This window comes from Anopheles arabiensis, chromosome 3, assembly GCF_016920715.1.
Source record: "Anopheles arabiensis isolate DONGOLA chromosome 3, AaraD3, whole genome shotgun sequence".
Taxonomy (NCBI): Eukaryota; Metazoa; Arthropoda; class Insecta; order Diptera; family Culicidae; genus Anopheles; species Anopheles arabiensis.
In genome coordinates this window covers 43,456,403-43,477,003 of record NC_053518.1, presented here as the reverse complement: position 1 = coordinate 43,477,003, position 20,601 = coordinate 43,456,403, and the positions used below count along the sequence as shown (strand labels likewise).

At 48.5% G+C, this 20,601-nt stretch overlaps 7 protein-coding genes across 12 annotated transcripts; 3 read left to right on the top strand and 4 right to left on the bottom strand.

Moving 5' to 3' along the window:
• Positions 1-1,641: 1,641 nt before the first annotated feature.
• Positions 1,642-4,433, bottom strand: LOC120902900. Of its 3 annotated transcripts, none has more exons than XM_040311980.1 (3): positions 3,739-4,433; positions 3,206-3,637; positions 1,642-2,330 (listed from the first exon to the last, which is right to left on the bottom strand). In XM_040311980.1, exons 1-3 carry the CDS (start codon positions 4,345-4,347, stop codon positions 2,169-2,171), a joined length of 1,203 nt encoding a protein of 400 aa, XP_040167914.1. In that variant the 5' UTR covers positions 4,348-4,433; the 3' UTR covers positions 1,642-2,168. The 3 variants fall into 3 exon arrangements, with proteins under 3 accessions (XP_040167914.1, XP_040167915.1, XP_040167916.1); XM_040311981.1 differs by having other exon boundaries at positions 2,199-2,330; positions 3,211-3,637; XM_040311982.1 differs by having other exon boundaries at positions 2,213-3,061; positions 3,739-4,432.
• Positions 4,434-5,420: 987 nt separating this feature from the next.
• LOC120900067 (mediator of RNA polymerase II transcription subunit 15) lies at positions 5,421-9,154 on the top strand. The gene is made up of 5 exons (XM_040306587.1): positions 5,421-5,659; positions 5,762-5,901; positions 6,047-7,056; positions 7,339-7,346; positions 7,485-9,154. The coding sequence occupies exons 1-5, from the start codon at positions 5,601-5,603 to the stop codon at positions 8,983-8,985; spliced, it is 2,718 nt and encodes a 905-aa protein (XP_040162521.1). The 5' UTR covers positions 5,421-5,600; the 3' UTR covers positions 8,986-9,154.
• Positions 9,071-12,792, bottom strand: LOC120900062. The gene is made up of 8 exons (XM_040306578.1): positions 12,359-12,792; positions 12,062-12,261; positions 11,758-11,956; positions 11,541-11,639; positions 11,337-11,473; positions 10,262-11,271; positions 9,563-10,193; positions 9,071-9,434 (listed from the first exon to the last, which is right to left on the bottom strand). Exons 1-8 carry the CDS (start codon positions 12,536-12,538, stop codon positions 9,218-9,220), a joined length of 2,673 nt encoding a protein of 890 aa, XP_040162512.1. The 5' UTR covers positions 12,539-12,792; the 3' UTR covers positions 9,071-9,217.
• A 410-nt stretch (positions 12,793-13,202) lies between these two features.
• LOC120900065 (growth hormone-inducible transmembrane protein-like) lies at positions 13,203-15,257 on the top strand. Of its 2 annotated transcripts, XM_040306585.1 has the most exons (5): positions 13,203-13,300; positions 13,376-13,438; positions 13,680-14,158; positions 14,227-14,696; positions 14,763-15,257. In XM_040306585.1, the coding sequence occupies exons 3-5, from the start codon at positions 13,688-13,690 to the stop codon at positions 14,848-14,850; spliced, it is 1,029 nt and encodes a 342-aa protein (XP_040162519.1). In that variant the 5' UTR covers positions 13,203-13,300; positions 13,376-13,438; positions 13,680-13,687; the 3' UTR covers positions 14,851-15,257. The 2 variants fall into 2 exon arrangements, with proteins under 2 accessions (XP_040162519.1, XP_040162518.1); XM_040306584.1 differs by having other exon boundaries at positions 13,227-13,438.
• Positions 15,258-15,416: 159 nt separating this feature from the next.
• Positions 15,417-16,401, top strand: LOC120900066 (heat shock factor-binding protein 1). The gene is made up of 2 exons (XM_040306586.1): positions 15,417-15,719; positions 15,798-16,401. Exons 1-2 carry the CDS (start codon positions 15,621-15,623, stop codon positions 15,951-15,953), a joined length of 255 nt encoding a protein of 84 aa, XP_040162520.1. The 5' UTR covers positions 15,417-15,620; the 3' UTR covers positions 15,954-16,401.
• A 62-nt stretch (positions 16,402-16,463) lies between these two features.
• LOC120900064 (protein FAM92A-A) lies at positions 16,464-18,398 on the bottom strand. Of its 3 annotated transcripts, XM_040306580.1 has the most exons (5): positions 17,607-18,398; positions 17,454-17,486; positions 17,107-17,382; positions 16,881-17,036; positions 16,464-16,767 (listed from the first exon to the last, which is right to left on the bottom strand). In XM_040306580.1, the coding sequence occupies exons 1-5, from the start codon at positions 18,270-18,272 to the stop codon at positions 16,489-16,491; spliced, it is 1,410 nt and encodes a 469-aa protein (XP_040162514.1). In that variant the 5' UTR covers positions 18,273-18,398; the 3' UTR covers positions 16,464-16,488. The 3 variants fall into 3 exon arrangements, with proteins under 3 accessions (XP_040162514.1, XP_040162515.1, XP_040162516.1); XM_040306581.1 differs by lacking the exon at positions 17,454-17,486; XM_040306582.1 differs by having other exon boundaries at positions 16,650-17,036.
• A 91-nt stretch (positions 18,399-18,489) lies between these two features.
• Positions 18,490-20,601, bottom strand: LOC120900063 (cell division cycle protein 23 homolog). Its single transcript, XM_040306579.1, has 2 exons — positions 19,366-20,601; positions 18,490-19,292 (listed from the first exon to the last, which is right to left on the bottom strand). The coding sequence occupies exons 1-2, from the start codon at positions 20,477-20,479 to the stop codon at positions 18,532-18,534; spliced, it is 1,875 nt and encodes a 624-aa protein (XP_040162513.1). The 5' UTR covers positions 20,480-20,601; the 3' UTR covers positions 18,490-18,531.

Sequence of the window (20,601 nt, the reverse complement as noted above, 5' to 3'; positions counted from 1 at the left end):
TGATCCCAGATAGGTGAATTGTGGGACGACTTCAAAAGTGCGTTCACCTATCTGCACATCACGCCTACGTAGATTCGGATTATTTATTGGTAGGTCCGCTGATGTTGCCACCATCAGTTTGGTCTTTGCCTCGTTTATCTGCAATCCGAGGTTCTCTGCCGACTGCTCAATCCCTTGGTAGGCTTCTGCTACATAGGAGAGCCGCAGACCAATGATGTCTATATCATCAGCGTATGCCAGGATCTGGGTTGACTTATAGAAGATGGTTCCCGTAGTCTCAACCCCCGAGTCGCGGATGGCCCTCTCTAGCGCCAAGTTGAATAGGAGACAGGCAAGCCCGTCCCCCTGGCGCAGACCCTTGGTGGTAGCAAAAGGTCCTGAGAGTTTTTCTATGGATATTCAATTTTCCAGTCGTTTAAGCATAATGTGTAGCGCTTGGGATGGGATGTATTTGGGATATATGTAAAAAAGGGATTTTCTCAATGAAATCAATCTTTCTAAAAATGATTATAACCTCGCGTTACCGCGCGGTTACATGAGGTGAAATATACAGCGAAATGAACTATTTGACAGGCGAAATATCTGAGGCCGCGGGGCCATGGGGCTTTCTCAAGCTGAGAAAACATTCTCAAACACTCATTTAAGTTTCTCAAGCACTCAAAACTTGTTCTCAGACGCGAGCTCGTGGCCGTCGTCAATTTTTCTTACTCTGAAAAACTGATAAAGCCACTCAAATTTTATTTGGAGCTTTAAATAGAAAATATATTTTTGGTTGCATGTTTTTTAAACTTTTTCAATTATAAATATTGAATACATTTTCCAAAGTGATTATCGAAAAACAAATAGCACAATTGCTTATATTTCAGTAAGCCGATCGCTGCATCGTCAACTTTCTCAAAGATTCTCAAAGATTCTCAAAACCGATTTTGTTCCGATTCGACAAACGCTGAGAACGAGGATTTCTCAAAAGCACTTATGAGTGCTTGAGAAAATGAGCGTTGAGAATCCCCATGGCCCCGCGGCCTGACAGGTACAGCTAAAGGGTCAGTGGCGGATCTAACGGTAGGCGGACTAGGCGGTCGCCTGGGGCCCCGCCGATTTGGGGGCCCCGAAGTACGCCGTATGGACAGAGGAATAGCGACAAGGGCCCCCGGAAGGATGGCCGTTGGGGCCCCAAGGCTGGGGAATCATTTGCACCCCCCCCCCCCGTCAGCAAAAAATTTTATCCAGTGACTGATGATCGAAGGGGCCCCCGACTGCTCAATCTCGCAACAGCACGTTTAGTGCCCCCCCCCCCGCCACAACAACATTTACCATTTACAGGGGGCCTCAACACGTCATTCCGCCTAGGGCCCCCGATACCCTTAATCCGCCGCTGTAAAGGGTTGGGGGAGACACAACACCCGCCTTCGAAATTCTATCAAAAATAATATCTTCTTGAGCAGAACATACCCTAATTGGAAGAAATTGTGAACTGTATATTTCACCTCATGTAGCCGCGCGGTTAAATTTTAAAACTATTTCCTTGTCCCTCAAACGTAGCACCATCTGTCATAGGTCATCCCTGACATTGCATAAACTCCCCAAGATCTATTGAATAGTCTTGTAACCGGGCCAATTTAACTAGTAAATACAAATACATTGAGACGTGATATGTGTAACTCGGTCTGATGAATTCTTTTGATGTATTTTCAGTTCTTACAACTTCATGACGAGCAGTTACTGTAACTCATTGCAGTTCCATTAACAATTCAAATATTCTCAGTACGTTCAGTCCAAATATGAGCATATTTCATGATTTTGGAAGCATTCAGGCATGTCAAGTTTGCTCAGAATGTCATAACAAATAACAAACAATAAAGTAAATTTGTAATACAGCAGCAGTTCCCTTAACAATTCAAATATTCTCAGTGCATTCAGTCCTTTTTCAGGCACTCCTAAAGCGTTATTGGACGAATTCCAAACAGCAGTTCGAAAGCTTGTTTCAGTTTTTTTCCCGTAATCTTACTCTTAGCTGTTAACACGTTGGTTATTCGTGTTAATGCACTTAATGCATACGTATTTTTGACATACAGTTCAAATAAACAATAACGATAACATATTCTTAGTACACAGATTTTCCATGAAAATAAGGCACCGAAACGTCGGTATTGAAATGCGAAGCACATTTAGGTCAAGCGAGGAATTTTCTTTCCTTCCCCAGCTTTGTCGCTGTTTGTGTTGCGCTTCAGCTCGCCGGAAATGATTTGCGATATGTCGTCCATGTTAATAAATCGCAACTGTTCCATCGGTGCGTCAGCAAACATGAGATTGCTTTCAGAACACAGCGGCTAGAAGTTATAGAAAAAATATAATTAAAAAATATATATTCAGTCTATTTACTCCAAACGAAACATTATCCATTAACACTCTCAGAACTCGAGTTCTAGTTCGGCTTACGCGCTACACACTGTCGTTTCGTCTAGTGATAGAGGTTTGGAATCGTACCGTCACAACCGTCGGTGCTGTTGGAGCCGTTCGGACCAACCTGAAACCATCGGAACCGTTATAACTAACGGGGCTGCGATGGCTTCAGGCAGCTTCGAATGACTGCAACAATATCGCAGGCGGGTTCCAACTATCACTAGTTCCATCTCAGTTTATGTTTACGAGAGTGCGGACTCCGATTGTTAAGGGGGCACAGCGTTTGAAGACACTTTCATACCGGATGGTGTGTGTGTGTGTGTGTGTACGTAGGTTTGTGGTTTGGAGCGTACAACACGCGTGCTTAGGAGAATGCCATATCTCCGCATCGCTCCCTGCCTCACAATAAGGGACATCCAAGTAGTCTTCGCTGTTTCGCCTCCCTTAGGAGTCTGACGCATCAATCTCGAGTGAGGACTGTACATGAGAGGAGTTGAGTATCGACAGGAGCGGAGCAATACCATTTGCCTGCACAGTGACCGTTAGTCGCATGATGCACAATTTGGACAGCTTTGGCATTGAATCTCCATCGGAGTGCGTTCGACTAGAATAGCTATGGATCGGGCAATCAAGTCTCGTCTCGGTCGGTATGCTCTTACTGCGAATATGTATAAAGATTGTTAATGGAATAGAATTGCAAGAAGAGCAAGCTTTTCTTTTATAATAATATCTGCTTTGTAATATTATATTTATAAAATTATTGTATTTGAAATGTTTTGGTTTTGCTATCAACTCAACCTACCTTACAATTGAGCATTCGAACAAAATAATCAACCACATTGCTGTAGAATAATTCGCCCTCGCCGAAGATGAAGCAGTCATAGTCCGGGTTTACCAATTCGAAGGTACTCATGGTGCTGCCCTTGATCGTTTGCATATTGCTGTTGGCGATCGTGATTTTAGCCTTCAGCCCGAGCGCCGTTGCAATCTTGTAACACTTTTCGCGCACCGTTTCATTCTCATTCAGCAGGAGCTGGCGGGCCTCGTCGATTCGTTCCTGGGGCAGCTCGAGGAAAAACGAATGCCTGTCCGCAATGGAAACTCCAAGCTTTTTCTTATTGTCCGATTGGGTGTACTCGCGGTACGTTCTTATCACATTCTCGTTGTTGTCCTCCGCTTCTTCAATAGCCTGATCCAGTGAAAGCACCTGCATGCTGTGCTCCTCAACCGGCATCTATAAAGGTAAATAGAGAGAGTAAGAAAGAGAGAAAAAACAGGATTATTGAAGGAGAAGCTCCCAAACCGGATACTACGGCCAATTCAAGCACAACCTACCGATTGCAGTGTTTTAATCATCTCTTGGCAGGCAATCTGCTTGGCTCCCTTTTTGGTAGAGTGCGCCCCACGTCGTACAATCTCCCGGATGCGGCACTCGAACTCGAATACCGGCGCATGAGACGGGCCGTAGCTGCGCACCTGCACGATTTCGGGCAACGGGAAATTTCGCTGAATGCAGATGTCTCGAACCTGATTGACGCGATCGGTGCCAATCTCTAGGGCCGCCAGCGAACCACGCTCCTCGGCGGCGGTCGCAACCATCTCGTCTTCCTCGCCGGCCGGTAGCTCCAGTGCCAACCGGATCAGTTGCCAGGCGGATTCGTGTTTGGCTTCCTGCTTCGATCTACCAACACCCGTAGCCTGCTTTCCCAGGGCCGTCACCATGTAGGAGAACAGCTTCACATTGACACTGTGGGGTGAACATTCTTCGCCCAGAAACTGATAGATCGGCAAGGTACTTTTCACCTTGAAGCACATCTCCTGCAACATGGTAATGGGCATTTTGCCCTTCAATATGTCCGCCTTGGACATGGTTCTGCCGTTTATCGTACGATGCTTTATTAGAAGTCTTATAGAGAGATTTGTTTCCGGTAAATCACTTTGCATTCGTGTGCGTTGAAAGTGCTACAATGTTGCAATTCCGATTGCATCAGCAATATCACAGTATGCGCTTTGTTTACAAAAGACACATTGCTACAGTATCATCACGAGATACGCGGATTCAAAGCAACGCGGTTTTCATACACAAATTGCCTTTTCAATTAAATTTATAGATCATAAGACATGTGCATCATTTTTACAAAATATTATATGCAATAGCTTATGTTGCGTCCTACTGGAATTTATCTCATGAATTTAATTTTTTAGTTAAAGATCGCGTTTTCCTATAAACGCTGACATCTTCGAAAAAAGTTAACTGCATAACTCGGGAATACACTGTACCATATGGTACGATAATGTTTACACTGTCTCATCCATTACTACACAGTTAAGCACAACATTTAAAATGAACGTTTATGCAATTATTTTAAAACATTTTTAATTATGATAACACAGGAGTAGCGCAATTCCCTATCTGAATCGTCCTTTCCAACGCAGAAATTTATAATGTTGTATGGCTAAACTAATCTGTTAGCCTAAGCACAATTAGTTAGTAGCTCCAAGTACCACAAATCCACTGAACGACCACTGAGGGCCTGTGTTTCATCGCGTGTGCTGTCAAATGCTTTTTCGGTTCATATTGCGATTATTTGGATGTTTAACAAGAATAGTTTAACGATTATAAAAAAAATAAGTTGAGTTTGTTCCTACAAAACAACACACGATTAGCTTGACAGATAACATCGGATGCGGCGTCCGACGAAATCATTTTTTATTCCGTCGTTTCAGCAATTCCGTCACACGTTCGACGTTATCGGTCAAATCTCATATAAAATGCTCTCAAACAATTCAATCACACCAGAAAACAGATTTTGCATCAAATCGATAACATCTCTATTTGCTTCCCGTTTTTTCGTACCGGCGAGCACGATTTGTTTACCAATAAACGAGTTTGACATTTCGGTTTATTATTTCGAAAATATTCCCCTTTTCGAACATGACATTTTGACAGCTACTCCTTCGGCAATCTTCGGCTTCTCTGTGGCTGCTTCTCTTTCCCACCTGCGCCTTCCCTGTCACGCTCTGGCAGTGCTGGCGATTTGACACAGCAGAGTGCGTCTGGGCTTTTACGCTCTCGGTGTAGAGTTTTATCACAGAAGCAAGAAATGAATTGCAGAAGCTACTAAGTGCATTTGAACGTTAATTAAATCGCGTAGAAACGTGAAGACGAGTGTGTGCAACTATCCATCTCCATCATCATGGCCGAGGACAACTCCTGGAAGACGAGCAACTTTCGCCAGAGCGTCGTTAACAAGATGTACGTACGATGCGGTGTGCGGGGTAGACCGCGCGGATTGGTGTCGGTGGGACTTTCGCGTGAACGTATTTTTCTCTCTTTATCCTCTCCTTTCCACTGTAGCAATGAGGCCATCCAGCAGACGGGCATGACATCGTCGAAGAATGGCATCGAGATGGAAAACCATGTGTTTCACAAGGCTCGCAACAAGGATGAGTATCTCGGGTTTGTCGCCCGCCTGATACTGCACGTACGTGAGATGAGTAAGTGTCATTTCTTGGGTGATTGAACACACACACACACGCGCGGTTGGTCATTTGGGGACCGGACGGATACGCTAGCCTGTGTTTTGAAGTTGCCGCTTATTGGGATTTGCTTTTTCTGTTGTTCATCCTCTATCCCGTTTAGACACGAAGCACAAAAACCAACAGAATGCGGCAGCAGCGGCAGCGGCGGCCGCACAGCAGGCTCAGCAGGACGGTGGAGGCAACAGCAGCCAGCAGGGCGGTGGTGGTGGAGGGGGCGGTAGCGGTATGCCCGATCCCATCAATGCCCTGCAGAACCTTGCGTCGCAGGGCACCCGGCCACAGATGATGGGGCAGATGGGCGTAGGACCGGGCGGTCCCATGGGCGGACAGATGGGCGGTGCTGGGCAGGCGTCCAATCTGCTGCACTCGCTGCGCCCGCAGATGCAGATGGGTGGCATGGGTGGCCCGATGCAGGGTAACCGGGTGGGCATGGGACCGGGCAATCAGATGGGTGGCATGATGGGTGGCCCGAACCAGATGCAGGGTCCGGGCGCCGGGATGGTCGGTGGAATGCCGGGGCAGATGGGTGTGGGGATGGGGCCGGGCGGCATGAGCGGTGGCAAAATCGTGGGAATGGGCGGCCAGCAGCAGCAGATGGCCCAGCTGAACGCAATGCAGGTCAACCAGATGCAGCAGGCCCAACAGCAGCAGCAACAGCAGCAACAGCAGCAAGGTGGCATGTCACAGCCGCAGCAGCAGCAGCAACAACAGCAGCAGGGAGGTATTGCCCAAGGACAGGGCGGACCCGTGCAGCAGATGGGCGTAGGCCCCGGCGGGCCAAACCAGATGAACCCGATGGTGATGGGACAGATACAGGCGCAACTGCAGAATCAGAACGCAATGGGTGGACAGCAAATGGGGTCGGTTGGCGGTACGATGAACGCCGGCAACCAAATGGGCCAGATGGTTGGTGCGAACGCAGGCATGAATCCGCAGGCAATGGGAATGGCCTCGAATCAGGTGGTTCGCCAGCAACAGCTACAGCAGCAGGGCATGGGCCAGGTGCAGATGGGCCTTGGGCCCGGCCAGATGGGCCAGCTGAGTGCGGGCGTGCAGGGTGGCGTTGGACACGGAGGCCCCGGTCCGAACATGGGCCAAGTCCAACAGCAAGTAGTCGTGCAGCAACAGCAACAACAGCAACAGCAACAGCAACAGCATCAGCAGCACCAACAGCTGCAGCAACACCTGCAGCAGCATCCCCAGCAACATCAGCAGATGCAACAGCATCAGCAACAAATGCAACAGCAGCAGCAGCAACAGCAGCAACAACAGCACCAGCCCCAACTGCAGCAACAACAAATGCAACAGCATCAGCAACACCAGCAAATGCAGCAACATCAGCAGCATCAGCAGCACCAGCAACTGGCCCAGCAGCATGGACAGCATCCCCAGCAGCATCCGCAGCAACAGCAACAACAGCTTCAGCAGCTGCAACAACACGGACATCCACAAATCCAGCAGCAGCATCAACAGCAACAGGTGCTGCTGAATGCAATGGGACAGGGCCCGGGCGTTGGTCCAGGCGTCGGCTCGATTAGCGGACCGATTGGTGGTCCCGGAGGTCCGGGTGTTACGCTGCAACAGCAAGCCATGCAGCAGCAGCAACAGGCTGGCGGAATGGGCCCTGGTGCCGGCCCGAATCAAATGAACCCTGGTGTAGCGATGGGCCCTGGCGGAGTGGTGGGCCCTGTCGGCGGTGGCGGTGTGATGGGCCCCGGCCCGAACCAGATGCTCGGAGCGGGTGGTGCCGGCGGACCGGGAGCGGGCCAGCAGGGCAACTTCGTTGGAATGGGAGCGAACGCGATGGTGCGCAAGCCGCCGGAAATGATGCCGGGCGGAAACGTGTACCCGGGCAGTGGTGGAGCGGTGCGCAGTGTGACGCCCAATAACTTCCTGCGCCAGTCGCCTTCCCCGTCCGTGCCGTCACCGGTCGGTCCGGGAGCGCACGGTCCGCCGTCGCACCCGGGACAGATGATACCCTCGCCGGCCCTGATCCCATCGCCCAACCCGCACATGGGCGGGGTGGCCCAACGTTCCACGATCGGCCAGTCGCCCGGCGGCTCGTTAAACACGCCCGGCCAGCCGGGTGGCGCCGTGCCCAGCCCGCTAAACCCGCAGGACGAGCAGCTGTACCGGGAGAAGTATCGCGCCCTCACCAAGTACATCGAGCCGCTGAAACGGATGATCGCAAAGATGGAGAACGACGATATCGATAAGATTGCGAAGATGAAACGGTTGCTAGAAATTCTCAGCAATCCGAGCGTTCGCATCCCGCTCGAGACGCTGCACAAGTGTGAGGCCGCGCTAACGAGCCAGCTGGGATCGATCCGCGAAACGCCAACGAACAACCCGCTGGTCGAGGCCGTCTCGAGCAGTCTGCAGGCTGCCACGGGCAACCACACCCTGCAGCGTACCTTCCGCCCCTGTCTGGAGGCGCTGTTCGGGCCGGACATTAAAAATTTGCCCCCGCCGGCAAAGCAATCCCGACTGGCGCTGGACGATACGGGCGCGGCCGGTGGAACGGGTGGCGGAGTGACTACCGGTGGTGCGACTACCACCACCACCAGCACCACGACAGCGGCCGCTACGACTGGAAGTGCATCGTCTACTACCAGCACCACCGCCAGCAGCACCACTGCACCGCAGGAGATACCGCACATTCTGCAGGGCGAAATCGCTCGGCTGGATCAGAAGTTCAAGGTATCGCTGGACCAGTGCGCCATCAGCGGTACGCGCACGATCAAGCTAATCTGCTGGCTGGACGATAAAAATCTACCCTGCGTGCCGCCGGTCGCCGTCACCATCCCGGAGGACTACCCATCGACCGCCCCGAGCTGCTCGCTTATCGAGCAAGAGTATAACGCGACGCCATTCCTGATACTGGTGCAGAAATCGCTGATGGCGCGCATCTGCAAGCTGCCGGGACTGTTCACGCTATCGCATCTGCTCGACACGTGGGAAATGTCGGTCAGGCAGGCGTGCTCGCCGAATCCAACGATTGTAGCACCCACCGGCACGAGCGTACTGCTGGGCATGTAATGTTAAGTAATGAAGCCGACCGCCGAGCAGGAGAGTGCACAATAGAAGTGAATTTTATATTACCGCCCACAAGAATACGCAAGTGTATGCAGCCAAACGGATTTATTGTGCATGTAATATAACCGATTGAACCATTTTTAAATTAATATCGACAAAAGGTTAAAGTAAAGTAGAGTGCATTACTTAAACGGAATAGCTCTAAGTGAATAATATTACTACAACTACCTTCTAGTTAGTTTAACATGGGGCTCGTCACACTGGCATCGGGTCCGTAAATCACCTTCCATAGCTCCTGCGCCACTCGGCCCTTGTGCTGTTGCTCGTACTGAACTTTGCACGCCTGGAAGATGGTTTGCAAATTCTTCTTCTCGGCTCTAACCTTCTGAATGAACTCTTGATCGCGCTGTGCAGCTTGCATTCGCTTCTGATTGAGGGTTTCCTTTTCATTACTGCAAAAAAGGATAAAGAACATACACACACACACACACACACACACACACACACACACACACACACACACACACACACACACACTGTACAATGAGCCGATGTTGGGCTAATGGCATTAGATGCTTACCTATTTCTTATCATGGCCATCATTTTACTATAGAGGATCTCAAGCTCCTCTTCCAGCTCTTTCGTTCGTGCACATATTTCTTTGATACCATTGTACTCCTTACAGTTTGTGTTTTCCAACGCTTGCGCTTCGTTCAATGCTGTGCAGATTCGTTCACTGTTGTAGCGCCGGAGGTCTACGATGAGCGGCTGTACTTTTGATTCGATCATCGTCTGTACTGTGGTGCACGCCGGCGTGGTCGTCGTCGGTGTCCGGTCAGCGTTTACGGGATTTTCATAAACTTCCATTCCCATCTGTATCGTTTCGTCGCCGTTCCTGTTCGACGAACGTAAGGGGGATGCAACAGTTTCTTGCAAAACAACCGCCGTCGGGACAATGGAAGAGCAATGAGTCGGTGACTTGTGTGCAGTAGGCTCACTGCCAACGATTCTCTCGGAACAATTGAAGCTAAATGAGTTTGCCATCCCGTTCGTATAGGAAGACTCCTGTGCCGGTTTCCTTCCCAAGGGATGTTTAACTTCTCGGCTTTCTAAACATTGTTTTCGCGAATCGTTCAACTGTGGCTGTTTGTTCAGTGTGTTTTCTTTCCCGCGGTTGGGTTTCATACCACGTGAGGTTGGATTTTTTTGGGCTAAAAAACAAAGCAAAATAAATTAGTCTTTTTGTGTGAAATCCCTTACTAAGGCATCGTTCACTAACGTTGCAATGTGTTATTAGCTGCTGGCTGTTTCACGTTCACGTCCCTAGCTCGCCCAGACATTTTACGCGCAGCAGTCATCGATTGTTTACGCATGTTTTCTTGCTTCTTGCTCCGGTTGCTTTTACCAAGTCCCGAAAGCATGGCGTAGGCTATGAAATCGCTATCATCAGCGTCCGAATGGGTATCATCGCTTATGCTGTAAATTGTTGACAGTTCTTCCAAATCTTTGGGAACTGTTTTCATCGCCGTTGCGCGGGTGCGTTTGGTCGGGGTTGACGATTTCATGTACGCTGGACGCTTCTTACTATGTATCTTGGTACCGTTTGTCGGTTCCTCAGCTTTCTTGCTATATCCATTCGCCTTTCCAGCGCCTTTAACGTTCTTGTTTGTTGCCCGCTTATGCGCACGTTCTTCTTCGCGTAGATGGGCAATGTCATAAGGGTCACTGTTTGGAGCAGCTTTCTTATGATCGTCCGAAAGATCGATCAATTTGAACGGCCATTTGGCGGTCCTTAATGGTACGAATTCCTTTGATTCCGACAAATTAGAAGTATCTGCGACGCCATTGTACACCGACGGAACTGCCGACACAACTGGAGCCTCCAGTTCTATCTCCGGCTCTGTCCGACATTCTGGTGTCCGAGTTCTGTCTGGCGTTTCGTTTCGAGCAATCACCTCGCCCGTAACACTGTTTTCCTTCTGCGGCGATGGCGGTGGCGGTGACGGCAGTGACGGTGACGGCACTGGCGGTACCGACGGTCCATTGTCCGTAATGTCCTTCGTATTGTAAAGTTGCTCACAGCGAATGAAAACCTCATCTTCCTCGGCGGCCGGGCGCAGAGGTTTGTAGACAAGTTTTTCTGGATGAATCATAGTTTTTACCAGCTGTGCCAACACACCTAGCTCTTCGTTGTTCAACGCGTTAATATTCAAATCGTACGTCACGATAGAATCATCCGTAATTTGGATCTTTTCATAGGAACACTCCACTCGCGGTGCATATAAATCCCTAGGTTATAAAAAAATTGATATATTACTCCTGTCACGTTCCTTTTTTTTTTATCAAAAGCTTACTCAACAATCGTTAAACTTTGAATATCGTTTAGCTCAATACTCGCTTCGAAGGATCTGTTCAAATTCTCTGCTAACGAAGCTTCAAATGAAAGCTCTGGTGGATTGGAATTCCACTCGAATGAAATAAAATTCTTGCCCTGAAAGCACGGTATTTCTCCATTAGCGAAAATGGCAACGATAATTTCAACGGTGATATACAATTACCCCTAAAGGACATATGGCGTTGCTGCCAATTGCAGCCGAAGTAGCAGCTAGTGAGTAATATTTCCTTTCCGGAATATTGTTCAAAAAGGTACGACAATTCTAGTGCATAAAGGAGATACAAAAAAAAAAAAACGATTTAAAAGCTTAAAAGTTAATAGGGTTAAAAGATTAAAAGTTAATAGGTAACACGCGAACCACGCAAGGCATATGTACTTACCATCGTAAACGATTCGGGCGTCCAGTGTATTATGCTGCCCAGGTTACGCGATGGGTCGGTAAAATCTTCCATTACATCCAAAAACACATTACGTCTATCCTCGCTCGCGCACTTGTGCACATATTCATAAAGAATTTTGACAACCGCGCGCATTATTGCGAAATGTTCCATTTCACAGAAAAATTGGCTAAGATAGGAACTGAAAATAACGAGCAAAAAATGCACATAAATCCACGCACACATTCCATGGTGTAAAGTTGGAAAGTAATAGCCTATCCTCCTCCATTCCACGCATCGTACTCACAGCTTGTTTTTTATTTTATCATGCATACTCATCACCTCGCTACGGTCCAGATTGTGGATGATCGAGTGCAATGTGTGCAGGCACGATATGACTACCTTTTTGCACACACACGCTAGCTTCATAATTTCCAGCACAGTTATTAAAACCTCGTCCACGGAGCAGTTGGCCCGCTCGGCCACACTGCATTTGCTGATGGCGGTCTGGAAAAAAACAAAATCAAGCAGTTTATGTAACGTGCGGAGGGACAGGACACAACAAATATTAGACGCTGCGAGTTCAACGGATTAGGAAACTAACCTCACAAAGGTACAGCGTTTGGAAAAGATGCTCATCGTAGGAACAGCCGAGCGAGAGTAGATGGGGAAAGTGCGTCAGAATCTTTCTGGTCTGCTGCACCAGCGACGGCATTTCCTCCGTCGCCCCTAGTTGGTAAAGCCGTTTTTCCAACGACTTTTTGCGATCCTTTTGTTTGCTCATTGTTGCACAAAGTTTTTGAAGGTTTTTTTTTGAAACGATTTGTCTCTGTATCTCTTCCTGTGTAATCAGCGCACTAAGAACACCTGTTTAGGTCGGCTACAGATTTTCAACTAAACTGTCCAACACCGGTCTGAGCCCTGGCCAGTCGTGCGATGATGCTGCACAAAAGATCACAGTTACTCTGGTTACCATGAAGGTTGCCATGGCAACGGAATGAACGTAGTTGGCTATGCAACCGGCACAATCCATTGCTCCTCAATCCTTTTTGTTCAAAACAGGCTATCTAGCGTGTGTATGCTTGTGTGCGCGTTTTTAATTAGCTGAATGAAAATGCCACTGCAGCAATACGGCCTTTTTGGACAGTTCCTCGTGAGTGAAACAAAATGAAAATATCATTGCATTATTTTGCTTATCAATGTAGTACATATTTTGGGTTTAGTAGATGTATTTGAAATAGATTTTTTTAGCAAATCACCTCAGGATGTGATTGTTAGATCAAACCGCTGGTGGCATCAAGGGATATTTGTATTAAATCAAGCTGAAAAAATTGACCCAATAGTAGACGTAAATTTACTTTTTCGAGGATTAACGAAAATTTGCTGAAAATGGCGTATACGGCCAAGAACGCTAGCGAACAATGCATCGTGTCCGGTAGGGACGACCATTGTTCATAATTTCGCGAAACGTCATTGAAAACCCGAGAAATTTCTTTGGAAAAAAGAACATATGCAATCATAACAGCAGCGCTTTTGCCAGAATTGAGTCAGTCACTCGTCCGCTCAGTCGACTAATACGAAAATTAAAACAAAACAAAGTTTAAACAAAGTTTCTTTACAGAAATTGTGAAATTCCCATAGCTTCGCGCATCGAAAAACTGTCGCCTTTGTTTCGAACAAAAAGGTAAGTTAGTTGGCCAAATGCCAATAGTGCAATCGATTCTTTCCGGTGCTTTTCATTTGTTATGATTGCACCAAATTTCATCATGCTCCTTGTTGTGTACCGTGATGGAAAACATCATAAACACCGTCGCCATCGTAGTTTATCGCAATGCCGAGAACAACGCTGCACGGCAATTGAGCAAAAGCTTGAAACAGTTTTTCACATTTTCTACATTTACTTTTACTCCCCTCCCCCACCCTAGCTCCGAAGATGCTGTCCCGTTTGGCCTGTGGTAGACCCTTCGTCTCGTCGGCATTGATCAAATCGGCCCTGCAAACAGTTCCAAAGCGCCCGCAGCTCCAGCCAGTGTTCCGCCAGTACGCACGCGATGTGAAGGGAGGCAGCAGCCCGGGCAGCAGCAGCTGGACATCGCGCGCCGAGCGAATGACGTTGCGGGAGCGGGCAATGGCTCCACCCGGTCCGAATGCGTACGCGATCGGCAAGGGAGCGGTGGCGGGTGGTGCCGCCCTCGGCCTCGGTGCGCTGTGCTTCTATGGGCTTGGGTTGGGCAGTGGTACGAGCACGCTGGAAAATTCGCACCTGTGGCCCGAGTTCGTGAAGCAGCGCATACAGGACACGTACCTGTACTTTGGCGGTTCGCTCGCAATTTCGGCTGCCAGTGCCGTGGCCGTGTTTCGGTCGCCCCGTCTGCTGAGTCTCGTATCGAGAAATGGTTGGATGGTATGTTGCAGTGCTACCAACGGTCGGAGAGAGTAGCTTATTAAAATAAATGGTTTATTTCTTTTCAGTCCGTTCTCGCCACATTCGCGCTCATGATCGGTTCCGGAATGGTGGCACAGTCCATTCCGTACAGTCCCGGCTTGGGCGCAAAGCAGCTCGCATGGGCGACCCATTCGGCCATCCTGGGTGCCGTGATCGCACCGATGTGCTTCGTTGGAGGGGCCATCCTGACACGCGCCGCCTGGTACACGGCCGGCATCGTCGGAGGCCTCTCCACCGTGGCCGTCTGTGCGCCGAGCGACAAGTTCCTGTACATGGGCGGACCGCTAGCGATTGGCTTGGGGGTGGTATTCGCTTCGTCGCTAGCTTCGATGTGGCTTCCGCCGACGACCGCTCTCGGGGCCGGCATTGCCTCACTTTCGCTGTACGGTGGGCTGCTGCTTTTCAGCGGGTTCCTCCTGTACGACACGCAAAAGATTGTGAAGCGGGCAGAAATGTATCCACTCTACGCTCCCCGGCCGTTCGATCCAGTTAATTCGTAAGTATAGGGAACTAAAATTTATCTCAACGAACACTTTGCTAAAAGAACGCGCTTTCATTACAGAGCGATTTCGATCTACATGGACACGTTGAACATTTTCATCCGAATTGTGACGATTTTGGCCGGCGGTGGTGGAAACCGTCGCAAGTAAAGTAGTGTTGCACAGTTTCTGCATTAATGCTTATGGTTTATCTGTAATAGGGAGCTGTATTTTGTTTAGCTAAGAATAGTGCATAACTTATGAATTCGACAACCTAAAAACATCCCAAAACATGTGCTTTTTCCACAGAGAGAAATAGAACGCACCCGTTAGAGAAGATCCCTCAGCTAGCAGTTCAACATGAAAGTTTCCGACTTTCGTGGCATAATTTCTAGTGGATACAAAACTCTCTTTTTGTTTTATTGGTCCAAGAACTTGTATGGTTCGGCTTTCCACGGATTGGAGCACTTCATGAAATATGTTCTAAGAAACATCTTAATTATGTAAATAAATTGTAACGGTTGGATGTTTAATTGCATTGATTAAAAAATAAAATAAACGTAAAGCCAAACTAAAAATCTTACTTTTTCCTCTTATCGCAGTAACGAAAAAAAAAAACAATTTTAATTGCTACAACTTTGTGCCAACGCTTGAGAAACGCTGAACTGCGCAACGTGCCGGTAACTGTCAATGGCAAATTTGACAGCTCCGCGAACAAGAGACAAAAGATGCAGTTTTCAGCGTTTTTTTTCTCTTCGAGTTAGTTTGTTTATTCGATTGCAAAGTACGGGCTGGGTGTTGTTGCGTGCGTGCGTGCGTGCCACAAATCGTAGCATTATATCCACTCATCTCAGAAAGTAATCGTAGCCGGCAGTGAGCGGTCGTTTGGCGGAACTGCTTCTTTCCCGTGTGCTTCAGTGACGATAGTACCGAGCGACGCAATGGCCGATGCAAAGTCTGAAATCGACAGCGATGCCGAGCAGAACTACTCGCTGAACAGCAACGTAGACCCGAAGAACATGCAGGAACTGACGATATACGTAAGTAGTGTGGTAGGGTGGTAGAGTGTGCATTTGCAAAACAGTTGCTGATAAGCTAACTTTTTTCCTCCAAACCAGGTGCAAAACCTGCTGCAGAATGTGCAGGACAAGTTCCAGACGATGTCGGACCAGATCATTTCCCGCATCGACGATATGGGCACCAGGATAGATGACCTTGAAAAGAGTATTGCCGATCTGATGCAGCAGGCCGGCGTCGAGGGGCAGGACAAGTAGACCGTTGCCCGCTGCCCGCATTCGTAACAGCAAAGCCGTGGCATTGCATGGCCATTCCGGGGTCTTTTTACTCACTTTGCATTAAATACCTATATACACCCGTACACAAACACACACACACACACACCCCACCCACCCCCTTGCATTTACGCTTGAGTTACAGGAGCGGAAGTTTTCATTTTTATCAGAGTTGAAGAGTGAAGAAGCTTAAAATGTACCAAACTTACTGTAGGCTGGTAAATCGGTTAAAGAGATTGGTGTAAGGCTTGTTTCAACGAGCAGCAAAAGAAAAAAAAGAATATGTTTAAGAAGTATGATTTAATCGAAGGCAATCGGGGTGGAATACAACAGTTCAGGCATATTTGGGACTATCATCGGTAGCATACTTTCGATTGTGTACACACGTAAGCACTAAGAACGAATCTATAATATAAAAGAGTAAAATCGATTCTCCGCTGTACGGCCTGGGAGGGTAGGGTAGTTGGAAAGAATCGTGTACGAATTGGGGTGGATTCTAAACATGAAGGTATATTACTCATTGTAAAAATGGCACGTAAGTAACATTGGGTTTGTTAGCAATCCCATCAAACCATAGTAACCGTGCAATTCCTTCACCGACCCAACGCACCCATAAGCATATGGTACGTTTTAAGCTAGTAATAACGGTCCCTATCTCTAATACGGTTCGATTCGATTCAACAGGCCTGGTTGCTAGGTAACGATCCAGTAACTTCGACGGAGAGCAACCGTCCATCCTAATCGTACCGTAGCTTTCGAATTGAAACTTGCGAACCGAAACGATACAATTCTTGTGCTGTAATGAATGATAAATTATCTGTTAATCGAACGTGTCTCATGCGTCCCTTACAGCCGTCAGCACTACGGATTGTAGTCTTTAAGCTTGATTATTTTAAACGACGAATCAACCTGGCTCTTTTTCCCATAATCGCTTAAGCCACCTGCTGCCTTTATCGTCTTTATCGGAGTGTCCGAGTTTTCGTCCGTTAGCGTTTCACTGTCCTCGGTGTCGTCTTCCTCGGAAGTGCTGCCCGAGTCGGAAGACAAGTTACGCTTCAATGTGTCCTGCAAAAGAGATGATGAGGATTTTTTTTAAAATCAGTCTGATTATTATTACCTTAGATTTGTTATTTACCAATGATTCCAGTGATTGGATGGACGTTTTGTTCGAACGTCTCGAGACGGTGGCACCCTTTTTCTGCGTCCGCTGCTGTTCGCTTGATTCTGTGGCAATCTCCTGTTCCTCTTGTTCCTGGGACGAATTGAGCGAGTTTGAGCTGAGGCTTTTATTTTTACGGCCAGTGTTAAACCCAGCAAGGGTAGCGTTCAGCGCACCCATGGACTGGCTTTTGATGCGCTGTAGGAAGTAACGGTCAGGGACGGTGTCTTGTTGGAGGATTTTCTTAAATTGCTGGAAGTAAAGGAAAGGAGCTACGATAAATATGCATTGCTTGGTGGCATTCACGTGCTTTTATCTTTTACCCGATTCTGTCTTTTTAATTCCTTGTGAACGCTCTAACCATTCCAGATACGTTGTAGAAGCATGTAAGTATTTAAAATTAAATAAATGCTTTCCTTTACCTTTCACGCGATATCCCTCACTATTTGTAAGATACACTCTCCAATTGTTCTTACCTGCAAATCCTTCGACTCGTCAATATCGCTGATGTCTTGGTACGTGGCCGAAAGCACCTCCACCGCCTGGGTGTGCATCTTCAGCTCAATCAGCACAAAGCTTAGCAGCAGCTCCTTCAGGTCGTGCAGCTTCTGCTTCTCAAACCGCTCCACCTGGTGCTCGATTTCTTTCAACGCCTTTTCCACCTCTAGGTTCGATTTGATGATTTCCGTATCGTTCGTGTTGCGCTTTAACCTTCCGTTGCGACTTTTGCTTTGCTCGAGCTGCTTCCGCTTGGCCAAATCTTTGTCCCGCACTAGCAGCGCTTCCTTCACGTCTTCCTTGCAGTGCTTGCAAACCATTTCGTACTGTGCCAGCTCGGAGACAATCTTCGCCTCGAGCCGCTTCACCCGTGCGTCGTGAAAATCGCCCAGCAGCGTGACGGCCTTGGCCATGCTGGACAGGGCACCGGTCAGCGTGGGATTCAGCTTTTCCGTATCGCAGTAGTCCTGCGTGGTGTGAGCCAGCTCGTCCGTCTTGTCACGCATTCGGGCCACCTTGCGCGTGTATTCGGCAAACGCACCGCACAGCTCGCCGAAATGTTTCTCCACCGTGCTGATACGCTCCAGGATAAACTTGGTCTGCTCATCGCACAGCAGCGTGGTGGTATTTCCGCTGCGAAGCATTTCCTGGCCGATTTAGTTACCTTTATGTAGTCGTGTATTGCTGTTCTGCGAAGAAAGGAAATGGTTTGCTTAGAGAAAAGATTTGTTGAGAAAGTGTTGTTGCCTAGCAACCGGCCTGGCACGCTTTGTGACCGATGGCCAAGGGTGGCATAAAACTGTCACGTGCGTGTGTGTGGACAGTGGAAACGTATAGTAACAATAATTTCTCGTGCGAATATAATTTTAAATCGATTACCCAAAAGAGAGATATTTTATTCCTTCATTCATTCACATCGTAAGAATCTTCCATATGGAACTCGGGCATGTCGGAACTTTCCGCCAGCTCGCTGGTTCCTGCCTCTTCTTCCTGCTCCTCCTCCTCCTCCGCCATTGCCACCTCGATGCGCTTGGAAAGATTCGTTTCGTCCATCTCCATATCCTCGCCGTACGTTTCCGCCGGAACGCCTTCCGGTGTTGGTTTTTCCTCCTCGGTAGATTTGCCCGCTCCGGACGGATTTGTTGCTGCCGTCGCAGCCGACGTCGTTGCCTTGTGTGCACGCTTGTTGGCAATGCTTTTCAGCAACGATTCGGCTTCCCGCTTCATCTCCTCGTAGTCCAAGCATTTGTACGCAAAGTATGACGCTTTGTCGAGGTCTTCGATTTTTTCGTAATAATTGCCGAGCGTCATGTACGCGTGGCAGAGCGAAGCCTTGTCGGCGATGAGCTTCTCGTCCGAGCAGAACTTCAAGAACGCAGGGATGGCTTTTTCGGTTTCGCCCTGCTTTTCGTACAGCTTGGCCATACTGTACAGTGCCACGCCCTCGATATCGCCCACGTTGTACGCTTTCTGGTAGCACTTGAGGGCATCGGCTACCTTGTTCAGCTTTTCGTACGTTTCGCCCAGCGCCACCAGCATGCGGCTATCGTACGGACGGAGCTGCTGGGCCGCTTTGTAGTAGTACAGGCTGTAGAAGGTCATTTTTAGTATTTCGTACGCCTGGCCCAGCCCGTACCACGCGCGAAAGTCGCGTTTGTTAACCTCTGCGAAACAGAAACAGCGCATTCCTCATTAAGTGTTCTGGCTAAGTAATCACACCCCGCTCCATATACTTACCGACCGCTTGGCGGTAGCTTTGGATAGCCGCGTTCGTATTTTTCATCTCCATAAACTCGTGCCCCATCAGCGTCCAGGCGGACAGGTAGCGCGGGTTCAGCTTGAGCGCCCGTTGGAAATACATCACAGCTTTGTAGTGATCGGACCGTATGCTGTAATAGTTGCCCACCACGCAGCACGTTTCGGGGCTGTACTTGTTGATCTCCACCACCTTGTGGGCCAGATGGGACATTTCCGTTTTCATATCCTTTACGAACAGCAGATTCGAGTACGAGTCGAGATTGTCCAGCCGGTACGGATCGACACTCTGCAGGTGCTGGAAGATGTCGATAGACCGGTCAACGTCTCGTTTGTTCGAGTAAGCGATCGCGAGCAGCGTAGGAATGAAGATACACTTTCCGAAGCCGTTCTTCTGTAGATTCTCAAATATTTTAATTCCCTCGTCGTTCTGGAACAGCTCGATGTACGTGTACCCCTCGAAAATGCTTTTCATCCAGTGGTTCGGCAGCTTCAACCCTTCCAGCATTCTTTTATCGTTCACGAGCGGGGCTAGCTCTAGCCAGGCACTCCAGAGCGTCGGTTCGGCATTAATTGCTTCGACAAACACCCGCACCGCGATATCGTTTAGATCCAGCTTCTTCAGTATCACGCCGTACAGATACAGACAGTAACCATCAAGCGAGTCTTTGCTGTGTTCCGTTCGCAGGATGCACAACAGCTCGGCGAAATCCTTCGCGTGGCTCACCGAACTAACGACCGAGCTGTCGGTCATGTTGTCTAACCGTTTCTTCTCCTTCGACATGTACGTAGCGTACAGATGGAGAAACTTCGGCACCGGCGAAAGGCAGTTCCGCGTGAAGTAAGCAGACCGGTCGTACTCCCGGACGAGGAAATAGCTTTTTGCCAACAGGTAGCTATCGTACTCGGACGCCTCGATGCCACTGTGCACGTTTTCGAAGGCGCTGTTGCCGCGCAGTTCCACCGGTGTATCCGCAAGGCCGTGGTTCAATTCGGCCAGCCATTTGGTACACTGCAACAAGCAGCGCTTTTCACACTCAACTATCCCAGCTAGGATGTCTTGCTTTACCACTTTCAAATCGACTGGAGGATCCATATTGGGAGCTACAAATGAATAACGATCGTTTTCGATGTGCCGGCAACAGTTTTGGGCAACACAGCATTGGAGCTTTTCTAGTTGTTGTTATGGCGCGGTCTTGGCGAAGCTGTCAAAACCAT

Bases quoted from the DNA above. Each gene is read 5' to 3' on its own strand.
- LOC120900066 (XM_040306586.1), top strand. From the start codon at position 15,621: ATGGCCGATGCAAAGTCTGAAATCGACAGCGATGCCGAGCAGAACTAC. The intron at 15,720-15,797 runs GTAAGTAGTGTG...CCTCCAAACCAG, and splicing joins TGCAGGAACTGACGATATAC to GTGCAAAACCTGCTGCAGAA.
- LOC120900065 (XM_040306585.1), top strand. From the start codon at position 13,688: ATGCTGTCCCGTTTGGCCTGTGGTAGACCCTTCGTCTCGTCGGCATTG. The intron at 14,159-14,226 runs GTATGTTGCAGT...ATTTCTTTTCAG, and splicing joins TATCGAGAAATGGTTGGATG to TCCGTTCTCGCCACATTCGC. The intron at 14,697-14,762 runs GTAAGTATAGGG...CTTTCATTACAG, and splicing joins CCGTTCGATCCAGTTAATTC to AGCGATTTCGATCTACATGG.
- LOC120900067 (XM_040306587.1), top strand. From the start codon at position 5,601: ATGGCCGAGGACAACTCCTGGAAGACGAGCAACTTTCGCCAGAGCGTC. The intron at 5,660-5,761 runs GTACGTACGATG...TTTCCACTGTAG, and splicing joins CAGAGCGTCGTTAACAAGAT to CAATGAGGCCATCCAGCAGA. The intron at 5,902-6,046 runs GTAAGTGTCATT...TATCCCGTTTAG, and splicing joins ACTGCACGTACGTGAGATGA to ACACGAAGCACAAAAACCAA.
- LOC120902900 (XM_040311980.1), bottom strand. From the start codon at position 4,347: ATGCAAAGTGATTTACCGGAAACAAATCTCTCTATAAGACTTCTAATA. The intron at 3,638-3,738 runs GTAGGTTGTGCT...TTACCTTTATAG, and splicing joins TGATTAAAACACTGCAATCG to ATGCCGGTTGAGGAGCACAG. The intron at 2,331-3,205 runs GTAGGTTGAGTT...TATAACTTCTAG, and splicing joins TTCGAATGCTCAATTGTAAG to CCGCTGTGTTCTGAAAGCAA.
- LOC120900062 (XM_040306578.1), bottom strand. From the start codon at position 12,538: ATGAGCAAACAAAAGGATCGCAAAAAGTCGTTGGAAAAACGGCTTTAC. The intron at 10,194-10,261 runs GTTAGTGAACGA...TTTGTTTTTTAG, and splicing joins AGCTAATAACACATTGCAAC to CCCAAAAAAATCCAACCTCA. The intron at 9,435-9,562 runs GTAAGCATCTAA...CCTTTTTTGCAG, and splicing joins ATGGCCATGATAAGAAATAG to TAATGAAAAGGAAACCCTCA.
- LOC120900063 (XM_040306579.1), bottom strand. From the start codon at position 20,479: ATGGATCCTCCAGTCGATTTGAAAGTGGTAAAGCAAGACATCCTAGCT. The intron at 19,293-19,365 runs GTAAGTATATGG...TCTGTTTCGCAG, and splicing joins AAGCTACCGCCAAGCGGTCG to AGGTTAACAAACGCGACTTT.
- LOC120900064 (XM_040306580.1), bottom strand. From the start codon at position 18,272: ATGCTTCGCAGCGGAAATACCACCACGCTGCTGTGCGATGAGCAGACC. The intron at 17,383-17,453 runs GTAAAAGATAAA...CTTTACTTCCAG, and splicing joins AATTAAAAAGACAGAATCGG to CAATTTAAGAAAATCCTCCA. The intron at 17,037-17,106 runs GTAAATAACAAA...TCTCTTTTGCAG, and splicing joins TCCAATCACTGGAATCATTG to GACACATTGAAGCGTAACTT.